The sequence below is a fragment of the Mesoplodon bidens genome (genome assembly GCF_964165515.1).
Source record: "Mesoplodon bidens genome assembly, chromosome: 8".
Lineage (NCBI taxonomy): Eukaryota > Metazoa > Chordata > Mammalia > Artiodactyla > Ziphiidae > Mesoplodon > Mesoplodon bidens.
In genome coordinates this window covers 40,665,156-40,678,084 of record NC_138165.1, presented here as the reverse complement: position 1 = coordinate 40,678,084, position 12,929 = coordinate 40,665,156, and the positions used below count along the sequence as shown (strand labels likewise).

General features: G+C 37.0%; 1 protein-coding gene across 1 annotated transcript in view; it reads left to right on the top strand.

Moving 5' to 3' along the window:
- Positions 1-10,410, top strand: part of GALNT5 (polypeptide N-acetylgalactosaminyltransferase 5) — a 40,482-nt gene extending 30,072 nt beyond the window's left edge. The window contains exons 8-10 of the mRNA XM_081241582.1: positions 1,272-1,352; positions 4,126-4,287; positions 7,822-10,410. Coding sequence (XP_081097708.1) covers positions 1,272-1,352; positions 4,126-4,287; positions 7,822-7,962 — 384 coding nt within the window. The 3' untranslated portion in view covers positions 7,963-10,410. The remainder of the gene's footprint in view (positions 1-1,271; positions 1,353-4,125; positions 4,288-7,821) is intronic.
- Positions 10,411-12,929: the final 2,519 nt, after the last annotated feature.

Genomic DNA, 12,929 nt, shown 5'->3' with positions numbered 1-12,929 from the left:
GCATCTCAAACCAAAATGAAGGTTGATGTAAGGTTTCAGATTCCCATGGGGGAACCTAGCTTCCCCTTTGTACCCCTGTGCTAATGGGTAAATTGTTTTTTCCCAGTACACCATTCCACTGAGGGTCTAACTTTTTAGCTTTCCATCATGTGTGGAAGACCTCAATTCCAACTCTGGCTTATCCATGCTCACTATTGGTCCCCTGCTTGCCAGTATTTGCAATTTTCCCTCTTGTTTTCACATTTTTTTCTGCACTTTCTGGACCCTAAAGATGCCCCTTAACTTTCTTGCAAGAAAAGTTATGCATGTAAAAGTGAGAACCAACCCAGTGAGCACTGTGTTATGAAGTCTGGCAACTCTGTGAGCTACATAGCCTGTGTCCTACAGCCCTCCAGGGTTAGAGCTCTTTGTTAGGCACCCTGGAACAGAAAGGACACAAAGTCCCTGGCAACAAAGACCTCCCCACTTCCCAGCACAGGGGGCTTCCCTGAGTGTAGACACTTAACTCTACACAGCTCTTCTAGATATCTGAGAAGTCCAAATTGTGCTATTAACCCACCATCTCGTTAGACCTGCCCAGAATGTCAAAGGGAGCAAGGGAATCAATATTTTTCCACATTAAATGATGACTTATAGAAAGCTGCCTCCATACTGGACCTTAGAAATCCATTAAAAACCTGGGGCCCTGTCAGAAAGTGCCTTTAAGCTTGGCTCTGTATTAACTTGCGTAACTTCCCTATAATGAATTGTTGCTTGCCTGAGTCATTAGGAAGATTCTGACCAGGACTCAGCTGGAATCTGCTGTTTCTGAAGGACTCAATTTATCTACGATTCAGTGCCTAAGCAGTCAAATAGCTTGGAGGGGTCAGCCAGGGAACAGAGCCCATAACCGCTGGTTTGATTAAATTGCAAGTATGTGCATTGACTTTTAATATATGCATCAGACAAACTTGAGACAAGAAAATAACTACTTTTCATGCCACCTTTTTCTCCTTTCCTATTCAGCATTCCAGGCAAGGGTTACTTAAGAGCCTCTGTTGGCTCTGTGGCTGAATCGCAGGCCTCAACTGACAGATGGAAGCTGTACTTTAGCAAGATTACATTATGTCTGTGTTAGAGATAGCAACCAATAAAATTGTATAGTGCTAAGTAATGCTATTAACTTAACTATCTTTTAACCCTATTATAGTTTTATGTTCTATGTTTTCTGAATGTCTTGTTCTACTTTAAAATATCTTTTCTTAACGCATGTTTTATATTTTGCTTCCTAGCTTATTAATGAGGCCTTGGGTAAATGCATTTCCATCAAAAACACCACAGCCATTCTGGAAGACTGTGATGGGAGCAGCAAGGTATGCTGAGTTGGATTTTTTTCTCTCATGCTAGGTACAGTTGATAGTAGGTGCAGGTGTAGTTGATAGGTGCAGGCTATGACATATTCATCATTCACTTGAGAAATTCATTTTCGCCTACAGAAACAATAATTAGTTTCTACATTTCTGTGTAATGATAGGGTTGGTGACAACAGGGTCCACTTCTAAATATAAAAAACAGTGACTGAGGGAATAAAGGTGGATACTGTAGTCAACCCACCGGCGACCCAGTTCTGGTTCCATCACTTGTAAAAAATGTGTCAACTGGAAATTTCTTAACCCTTAGGTAAATGGCAGTAATAATAGTGCCTACTCCAAAGCTGGTGTGAGGATGGAATTAGATAACACACGTGAAGCCTGTAAAAGAATATCTAACATTTGCTGCTCCACAAATTTTCACTGCTATAGTAATAAAGACAAAAATGGGAAAAGTAACTCATTACATATAAAGACAAAATGATAAAGAAAATAAAGATGGCACATATTTTAAAATAATTAATCTAAGGGAGCAATTTTACTCTCTGATTCCACCCACCCACACACACACACATTATCCTACATCTTAAGGGAGTAATACAAATTGCACAATTCATGATCCATGGTGGAAAACTCTAAGCAAAATTTCAACAAACTCAGAGCACATATTTAGGGGAGGGAGTAGGGCCAGGGAGAACAGAGCAAGGACTCTGCAGGGCTGGGGATGAGCTCTGAGTGATGGCACCTCCCTCTCCAACATATGTTTCCTAACAACTCATTCTGTGGGGACAGTTATCAGTTTGGGTACCAAATATGACTCATAGGAACATACATTCAGGAGTTGAACTCACCCCCTAAAATTGCAGGTAAATTCTTTGATAGAGAAATTTTTTGTGATGAGAATCTAGGCTTTCCAAGACTTACTCCTTGGCTTTGACTTAGAGGTATTGCTTGTATTTTCAAGCACATCCCACCTCTACCTCTTAATTCAAAGCTGCTATAATTCAGCTATGGATTGTAAACTTGAAGCTAATGGAATTCGTTCTTAATTAGGAAAGAGGAGACAGAGGAAAGAGAAAAGTGTCAAAAATCAATTGAAAGAAGTAATTTTCATGTATTAACAATTCAAAGAGGAAATAAAGTAGTAAATTGTAAAACAAAACCATAAGCAGTCCTAATTATATGAAAGTAAAATATTAACTAATGCAATCCTTCAAGACTCATCATTATAGTGACTTTCTGTGTCTGATTAACTGGTATTTTATCTGAAATCCAAGTTCTCAATAACCACTAAGTCTCTCGAAGGGATGCTAGGAGACAAAAAGTATGAATCATGGAGCCCCTGCTTTTCACAAACGCCCATCTTCCTTTTTGTTTTGTTACTCATTTTTAGTTTCTGCTTCTTTTGGTTGGTTTGAGTAATAAAAAGTAAAGGAACATGGAGGAAGTTAACTTATTTTTAGCAGAATTAATGAGGCTTAATATTAAGCCAGTGACTGTAGCATTCATCCAAAAAAGCTCAAAAGGAATAAAACCCTAGGATTGAACCATCAAGCCCTATCCGTCACCTTACTTAAAATGTCTCCTTAGTTATTAACTTTTCTACCAGTTGAAATGTCCCTTTTCAAGGTAAGAGTTACCTTCTTCTAGTAGCCACATAAATCCTTGTATTATGACATGTTCGTGCTTCTCAAATTTAATGTGCACTCAGATCACCTGGGGAGTTTGTTACAATGCAGATTCTGATTTAATAGGTCCATAGTGGGGACTGAGATTCAGCGTTTCTAAGTAGCTCCCAGGAGATGCTAATTTTGGTCCAGGTACTACCCTTTGAATGGAGAGTTCTAACACAATAACATACTTGATAATCTAAGTCAAATCTCAGTTACGTTACAAATGATCCATTAGATAAAAGTATTTAGATAGATTTTACCAGCAGTCTATTTTCTTAAAATATGTTTACATTGGTGCAAAACAACAAATTTCCCACACACCTAGACATTTAGAGTATATTGACCAGGCAGATAGTACTAGATTGTAAGAAAACTGGAGAGAAATATTTATAAAAATTAAGAACATCATTCCATTACCTAAAACAGTATTTATTTTAAACATACAGTTGGCGACTCCCCAAAACCGGACATCTCCAAGAGCCGTTCCTGTGAACTGGGGGATGCTGACATAGTAGCAAAATGGTGATTCCTTATGCTACCAGCAAAGAAAGATTTTTAACCTTTCCTATAATAGAACAAAGCCTCTAGGAGTCCAAATGTCTAGTCTTAAAAAAAAGAAACATAATAATTCCCATCAAAGTAATTTAGGACTGTGACTTGGATCTCCCTGTAGCCCCAATGGCCAGGGGCCTAAATCATGTGGTGGTTTGAATGTTCCAATACTTCAAGCAACAAGGTAGTCTGGCATTCAGAACACCTAAAATGACATCCATTTGCAGATACATACTAATTGTACTAAATACTTTTTTTATTGCAACTAACACTTATTGAGGCCTTACTGTGTGCTCAACACTTGAGAGTCATTACCCCAAGGTTTTGAGATAGACACTATAGCTATCCAACTTAAAAATGATAAAAATGAGATTAGACAGGGTAAATAATATGCCCACATGATCAGAATTGAAAGTGGCAACACCAGGATTTGAACACAGAACATCTGACTAGAGTGCCTGTATTCTTAAGCATTGCTAACAAAAACGTTTGACAAAGCTGCTACTTGTGTGTGCCATTGGAAGTCACCTTCTTATTCATTTCACCTACAGCTTCAACAATTTAATTACACCTGGTTAAGACTTATTAAACAAGGAGAATGGTGTTTAGCTCCCTTCCCTGATAACGGAGCCCTGAGGCTGCACCCTTGTGATAACAGAAACAAAGGGCTAAAATGGCTGCATAAATCAACATCCGTCTTTCATCCAGAGCTGGTAAGAGAATATTTGCACCTGTTGCTTACCACAAATCCAACTTTCAATTAAATGGGACATAAAACCCTCATTGTCAGCTTCCTCAATCAGAAGACTTAAATGTGTTTGGGACAATAGAGACAGTGCGAAAGTTCATACAGAGAGATAAACAGATATTTTCTATAAACTGTCGAGTCTTTTTTAATTCTTTTCACAAAATTTATTTCAAATCAGTTATTTTAAATAGAACAGTCACCAGGTTCTTTTGGTTAAATTGCTATTGCCATCTTTGTTTCTAAAAGTCATTTGCTTCAGTCAACTAACAATGCCAAAAGAAAGGTGTATAGGCTAGAATTGGTTCTCACTGGCTACCAGGAAAGTTTACAGGGACAGTATATGGGAAAAGTGAGAAGCAGTGTGCTTCCCACAAGCCCTGCACTTAGTGTGAACCTGGTTCTGCATCCTGCCTCCTTTCCATGTAGAGAGACTTTCTCATGCCCTCTGGTTCCCAGAGGCCTAGGCTCTGAGCGGGTGCTGGAACCAGCTCCAACCAGCCTGGGGGAGCTGGCTGTGCACAGCTCTTGCCAACTTCACATTCAGCAATGTCACATTGGTAACTTGAAACCAGCCGTGATGCAAGTATTTATACCCATGCTACTGTTGAAAAATTAACCAGTTGATCTAAGAAAGAACTGGAAAATTTTATTCAAGTCAAATTTGAGGATTATAACCCAGAAAGAGCATCTCAGAAAGCTCTGAGAACTGTTCTGCCTGTTAGAAGTCAAGACACAGTTTATATAAGTTTTTTAAGACACAGGGCTGCACATTAAATAACAAATTATTGACAATTTACACAATCCAGATTTAAGTACCATCGTGGTGGGTCATGTGACCCTTCACAAGATCAGGAAGGACTGTTCTCTTTTAAGGAGTTGTTGATGCTAGAAGAATGTTGTTTATGGTTGAGCAGGTATTCCTGCTGATGGGGGAGGTTTGGTCAATGCATAATGTGGAGACACAATGCATAGATGGGGGAGAGGGGAGGCCAAAAGGCAGAGAAGAATTTTTATGTTTAAATTTTTCTTGTCTTGCCATAAATATGAATTTTATTTCATACTACAAATCGGGGATGTTTTACCAGAGGTCCAGTTGTGAATATTTACCAGAACATCTGTGCTCTATCCTATTCACTCTCAAAGTCTTCTGTTTCCCCCAATTATATTTTAATAGGACACAAAGTCATAAGCTTTGGTGTAGGACCTTGGAGTGGCAGGAATAATTTCAAGCCTGCCTTCTCAAATTTTCTGCTATCTCACTAGCAGGTAGCCACCAAATCCACTGAATGCATTGAGTATGCGAGACCATCATTTTGCTCAGGGATGAACCCTGAAGTAAGCACACTTTTTTCTTTGGAGCGCCTCCATTCTTTTTGATGTCACAGCCAGTGACTGTTCTCTTCATGACATTTTTCTTCCTGCTCAGGATCAAAATTAGGACCTAAGCAACACCTCCTCCAATCTTTCTTTCTATAGATCATCCCTGTTATATTTCAGTTCCTTCTGGACAATATTTTTTTCTTTTTAGTGATGATGGTTATTATTGAGTTATTCAGAAAAATTAGGAATTACCAGTGTGTGAGCTGCTAATTTCACATTGCATAGCATTAAGAAAATCTGTAAACACATATTGAATAAATTACATCTTACCTTCTGCTTTCTTAACCCTGTGCCAAAGACGAGCAACAGAGAGAGGGAGAGAGAGATAGGTAGATGGATAGATAGATATAGATGGATAGATAGATAGATAGATAGATAGATAGTTAGATAAGGAGGGAGGGAGGAAAGGAGAGAGGGGGAGAGAGAGAGGGGGAAAGATTGAGATTGCGAATGAGAAAAAGAATACATTTCTCATCTTCAGAAGTGAATCTTCAGAAGTGAATCTGTTATCAGAAAAGATATTAGGAGCTGACAGTCCTTAAATTACATAGGGCTTACTTATAAACTGGATTGGGCCCACTGAGAACTTAGGCCTTTATTCGCTGATTTTTGTATAGGCCCAACACTGGTCTCCTTAATGGTAAGCTAATTTGTAAATAAGGTAATTTAATTAAGCTGGCAAAAATCAGAAAGCTGTTCCTCTACCTTGTTTGTGCCTATGACTTTGTAACATGTTACATAGCTGCCTTCTGCCTTGGGTTCCCCTTTTCACGATGCTAGGTGTCATGGAGATGAATATCTTGACAATTATCTTTCTTCTTTTTTCAGTATTTTGGTAGTTTTCATACTAAACCTCCTAGGTCCCCCAAGATGTATAAGTCTTAAAAAACAAAAGAAATGGAGAATAAGACTATGAATAACAGGAACATGTCTCTTCTTTTAGAAAGCATTAGGCATTGAGAGCTTCATGGAAGGCGGAAGTGTGATAGTGAGTTTGACCCCGGATACCAGTGAGCTATTAAAATTATACATTTCTGAATCTGCATTTAAAAGGTGTCCTCTAGGTCAGCCCTCCTCAAATGCTGTGAACTGTGGCCACCTAAAAGGAAAAGGCTCACAGGTGGCGTCTAGGATTTGGATATAGAATGCCCCTCCAATACCGGTTTCCACATTATGTTTTTTGTTGGGGACAAGTTATTTAGTTACCTCTTTACAACCCAGGAGCAGAACATTGTAGATAATCCAGAATGATCTTCTCAATGTTATCTCTTTTACAAAACCTTGAGCATAATCAAGCATCATATTCCCAAAACCCTACAAGGGTGACATTGTTTTAGTCAGAGCATCTCTAAAATAAATTATTATGAAGTCACCCCTGTTTGATAAATTTTTAAAGCATTTCAAAACAACATATATATATTATATATATAATTAAATATATATATATAATTAGAATGATCTCTGTCACAGTCATGGGTAATTGAGAGGATTGGTAAGTGAAAAAATTATAAACCCATGAGCAAGTTCTAAGTAGGTTATCGACCATTTCTAGGACATTCAATAAATATTAAGCAATAATAGAACCTCTGAAATACCTATGACTTTCTCTAATCACGTCTGGACTTTCTGGACATCAGGCATTATGTACTCTCAGAGATCGTGATAGGAAACTCATAAATAAAATACATCATTTCTAGCACTTTTTATTCCAAATTTGCATTCTAAGTCACAGACTTAAGAAATTAACTAACACACTTTTTATAATGGTGTGTATTTTTTCTTACTACCAACAGTGAGGCAGCCAGTGATTAAATATAGTAAATGCCATCTGGAATTATTTCCTTTAAATAATATAGCTATCAGCCATATCATCAGAAAATTCTTCTTTTGCCTCATGAAGAATTAAAAGTCTTGTAGCTTGGAGAATGTGAGAACTTAGTTTGAGATAAAGACAAACTTAATACTGCCTAAAACCTGTGTTTATGTTATTAATTTTGTTCAGGAGAATTCCTGAAAAATCAAAAATGTAATTACCTAATTTTTTATTGGTTTTCATTTTCTTACATCACAATTGTCAAATTCAGTCTGTGGCTCATTCTCAGATCCTGTTTCTCTCCAGGTGAATCACATTGTTTTTGGAAACTATCACCAGTTGTTATGCTTAGAAGGAAATTTCTCTCAGAAGACCCTGCAAGTTGCTGCTTGTGACCCAGTGAAGCCATATCAAAAGTGGAAATTTGAAAAATATTATGAAGACTGAGGAGGAACTGATGTCTTTATCTAGTAAATCTATTAGACACTGTGACTATAAACTTGGTGACTATTTCTCCATGCTAGTTCAAATTTTTCAAAATTAATAACATTTGAATGGAAGGTTTTTTAAAAATCACAATATTTGAGATGCCAAAAGTTAACTCAGGGAAACAGTCCAACATTAGATTGAAGTCCTTCTTCAGCACTAGATGGGCATTTGAATTGCCTGCTTTCCACCCTGTTCTGGAACAAAGCCTTCAAGTTTCCACATGCCATCTAACAGGTAACTGGAAAAGAAGACGGAAGTACTTGGAGAAGCACAATGATACTCATGAAGGCTGAGTTTGATCATAACCAGCTCTTTTGGTCCACAAGTAGGTATAATCAGTGAGAACCTGATCCTTTATTTGCTGTTTTTTCATCAAAAAAAAATAAAATTACTTGAGTTCCTAGGCTAAAAGACCCCAGAAACACACAGCTTTCACCTTGGTGAAATCCCTCCCAACTACATGCATGTTTACCTAACAGTTTGAAATAGTGTTGATATAATACTCCTTGATGGCAGGGTTTTGATCTAGATGACTGTATAATGTTTTTCCCAATCTGAGTCAGTGGAAAAACTTTAAGTGAGGAAGTCACATGCTTATTCAATTCTAGACATGGATGTTGTTTCCATTCATTCTGTGCTTTTAAATTGCACTTTAAAAAATGGCCATACTAGACTCATACTAACTTCTAGACTCATGTGGATATTAAAAAAGAAAAAAATGCAAAGAAATAGAGGCTGGGTCACAGCACACCGCAGTAACCAAAAATACATTTAATCATTGAACCTACTCTAATGTAGGACCAAATAAGAGGAGTTGAAATGAATAAAGCAGAAATAGAGCACGGAAAAATATTAAAGTTCTTTTATGTGAAAAGACTACTTTAGATTCAGCAGTATTCACAGGGATGAAGAATGCTAAAAATGGGCTCTAAAAGATTTCAAGGTAGAAATAAAGTGAGGGAAACAAAGAAAGGGAAAGAGAATGAGCTAAAAACAGTTAGGAAGAGAGTTAAGAAAAAATTGTCCGAGACTTGTCCAAAAACGGAAGGGGATTTGGCACCTCTATGGGGGGGGGGGGGAGAAAAGAATAAAGTCCTAGATGTGGACCTAAAGATAACACTGATAAATTTGGGGAAAATTCCAATATTTCTTTGATCCAAACTGAGCACATAATCTTAGGTATGACAATACTTAGGCATACTGGCAGATATCTTAGAAATCCTAATATCCTTTGCATTCATTTTGGTAAGGCAGATGGCCTGTCCAAAAATCCCAGGCCAGTTAGTGAGAGAATCAGGATTAGAATTTGGATCTCCAGAGACAGGGCCACTAGCTTAACCAAATCTCCTCCACAACATTCTTAAGAAAGATATACATAATTTTTTTTGTTAGAGTTGGGTCTCTGGAGGTCAATCATGCTATATTCTTGTTAATATTAAAATAAAAAAGCAAACAAACAAACCTGTGCTGTTGAGCTGATGGTAAAACTGGGCATCTTTAGTTCTGATTTCCTGTTTAAATTTTAACTCCCAATTAATTACACAAAAGCAAAACAATAACTAAGAGTTGGAAGGGGAAATAGTTTAACGTATTTGCAACATATTTAAGATGTTTTATGTAAATAATTGACATTGCAGATGAGATAAGAAAATGACTAGAAAATGAGATAATTATTTTCAAAACAGAGCCATGTGAAGGATAAAACACAAGTCAGTTGCCAAAGGACTGAGTTGCTGACCAAACTAAATATGCTGGATGCCTCATGCAATGCTTTGTGTGAATGAAAAATGTTGAAAGGTTTTCTGCCAGTCTAAAGAATCTCTTTTTATTCAAAAAGAGTTTCCACCAAAAAATGTCAACTCTGTTCACGAAAAGATGAATTATGTTTTCGATACACTTACCTTTGGGTATACCAGCTGAAGAAATTTGAATGTTTTTGCTCAAAAGAACCTTCTGTGGTCTGTTCAGTGTATGCTCTTCCTGGCTTTACTTTGACATACTTATTATGTGAAGCTATTTTTGGATCCATATTGTCAATAAAACAAAGAACTGTTTTCATACATCACGTATTTGTTCTTGGGTAGAATTTTAAAAACAGCTTTTACCATGTTTTTGCTCAACTACTCTTAGAAGCAAGGAACTAAGCAGTAGTTAGGAATCTTATGGACCTAACTGTAAGAGTATTGACTAATTGTGAAATCTACTACCAGCATTCTTTTAAACATTGCCCTCTAATTTTTGTTTTCAGAAGACCTTTATAAAAGTATAAATGCCTCTAGGTCTTCTGGTACTTCTAAAGATAAACCCTTGGCTGGGACACATTAGGGTCTTAATTAGCCCCAAGTTCTTCAATAGGGGGCTCTGTTCTTGGGGACTTCAGAGTTTTCCCTGGATTAGCTTAAGTTATTGCCTTTTCTTTAAAAAAAAATGTCTCTGCATCTTGTTACCTTGAACACAAACATAGTTGATAATATTTTACAGGACTTACTTGATCAAAGACTAATTTACTAAACCATCTGAGTGCTTCTGAGCCTTCCAGCTTGCACAATTCTTTTCTTGTTTTCAACAGTTACCCAGAGATTCTACCCTACTGTCTTGAAGGATTACACAGCTGTTGTTGATACAACTGTGTTTTAACACCAGCCTCAAATTTGCTCAATTCTTGCCAACATTTAATCAACTGTCATTCACAAGGGCAAAAACCACCATGGACTATGATCAAAATGTATCATTAGCTTTGAACACTAATTTGGAAATACTTTCTTATATATTAACACCTTGCCTCTAGAATTGCCTTAGGAACTGTAGAGGAGCAAAGATACTAGTTATGGTGTATAGGAATTCAATTTTTCCAGTCAACCTTAATTTCATGAATGGCTTAGAATGATTTTCAAGGGTCTCTCATGCAAGAGAATGGAGTTGAGGTGCACCAGATAGTACCATCTTTATTTGTTGTAACATCTTTAACTTTCACATTTAAACATAGAAAAGAAATTCTGTCCCAAAAGAAAGCCCCAAGAGCTTGGATAAAAACAAGGAAATTACAAGGAGTAAAGAGAAAAGAAGTGGGACTAAGTACCTTTGAGTACCTACTATGTGCTAGGCACTGTTTATGCCCCATCTCACTATTGTGTGCAACTCAGTGAGGGGAGTTTCATTCTCCTCATTAGGCAGATGAGGATGGCTGAGAGGGATTGTCTAAAGTCATCCCACTAGTGAGAGTTAAAACCCAGATTTCATTCTATTGGGCTCAAAAAAAAAAAAAAGAAAAAAAAAAGGTGAGACTCTTTCACTAAACCATGCTGCTGTGGTTCTTTGATTCTTCTCCTCTTCCTCCTCTTCTTCTTCTTCTTCTCCTCCTCCTCCTCTTCCTCCTTCTCCTCCCCCTCCTTCTCCTCCTCTTTCTATTTCTTCTGTAAGTAGGACAGACAACTCAGGTGGGCTTAGTTAAAATCCCTTGGTATAGAGTCACACCTCTTTGGTCTCTCTCTTGCATGTTGTACAGACAGGAAATAGAGGCTGCACCCCTCTCTGTTAAACAACTGAAGTGTAGACTTAAGGATAGTTATCCTCATACACTTCGCAGTGGTCTATCTCCTTGACTTCATGCAGGACATATTCCTTTCCATTTCCTAGAACAAGTATGAGAGGGAGAAGTGGACATAGAGAGATTGCTTCTCTGTGAATGGTATTTCCCACTCTTTGTTCCCCCAACCATTAATCAAAGCTGACAAATTGCTCAATTTGAACAGAGGTAGAAAGTGAAAAATTGGAGTCCTTTAATTTAAAACAAAACCCAAGTCGTGTAGCTTTCATTCCAATGTGTAGATTGTCACCATAATGCTTTTACAACAACCTTTGCATAAGTTTACTCAACAATTGCTACAAGCCAAGATGCCTTGAAATGAGAAAAGGAACACTAACCACAGTTAATGTACAAAATATTTATTTTTGGCAAATAGCCATTCCATGGTCAGGTTTGAATAAGCCATGTAAAGTATTATCTACTCCTGATGAGGTTTAATGTATGGAATTTCAGGTGTTGGTGTTGTCCGTGCCTAAAAGACAGGAAAAAAATACCATCGCACTAAGATTTAATGCCTCTGTTTTCAACCTAATGGGTCATCTAATAATTATCACTACAGTTAGGGTCGCTTTTCAAGTTTATGTGAATCTTTGCTTTGCAAAAACACAAAAATCTCATTTTCCAGCAAATAGAGCAACTTCTAATATGCTGAGTTTCTAATGACGACAGTTGCCATCAAATAAGTAACAAATAGTTTCTTTGAAAACTGGGACTTTCTATTTTGTTATTGACTGATAGGTTTTCCCAGTTCAAGGATACAGGTTATAAATATCTATACAAAGTCTTTATATTAGCTGTTGAAACTAAAACATATATATATGGCTATGGGTATGTTTCTATATTTTATGCTTTGAATTGAGAGAAAGTAAAACCAAGAGTTTTAACTAACAAAGAAAAATTAAGAACAGTTTTGGGATGTTTTTAAGTCTCTCTTAAGTGCATAGCTTCATCTGCACCTGGCCTTCTGGACAAAAGTATCTCACACAGATTTTCACTCTGGGTATTTTTTTTCCAGACCTGAAAGGAGTAACCAAACTCTAAATTATCAGGATGCTTGTTATTCAGTTTAGATTTATGCACATGCGTTAATTCTTCTCCTTCAAACAACTGCCCAAATGTTGCTAGTTTTATACATATTAGCTATAAGAGCTGGGCATAAAAACAAGAGAAGGCAAAGGTTAAATTTGTGAATTTGTTATGGATTACCTAAAAATATTTGTTAGTGGAAAAACTAGATTGAAACTATGGAGTAGAAAGGAATTTGGAATAAATTTGAACATTTTTAGATACCCAGATTTTCTGCCTCTGACCAACCAAATTTATTATAAAGAAGAAATCA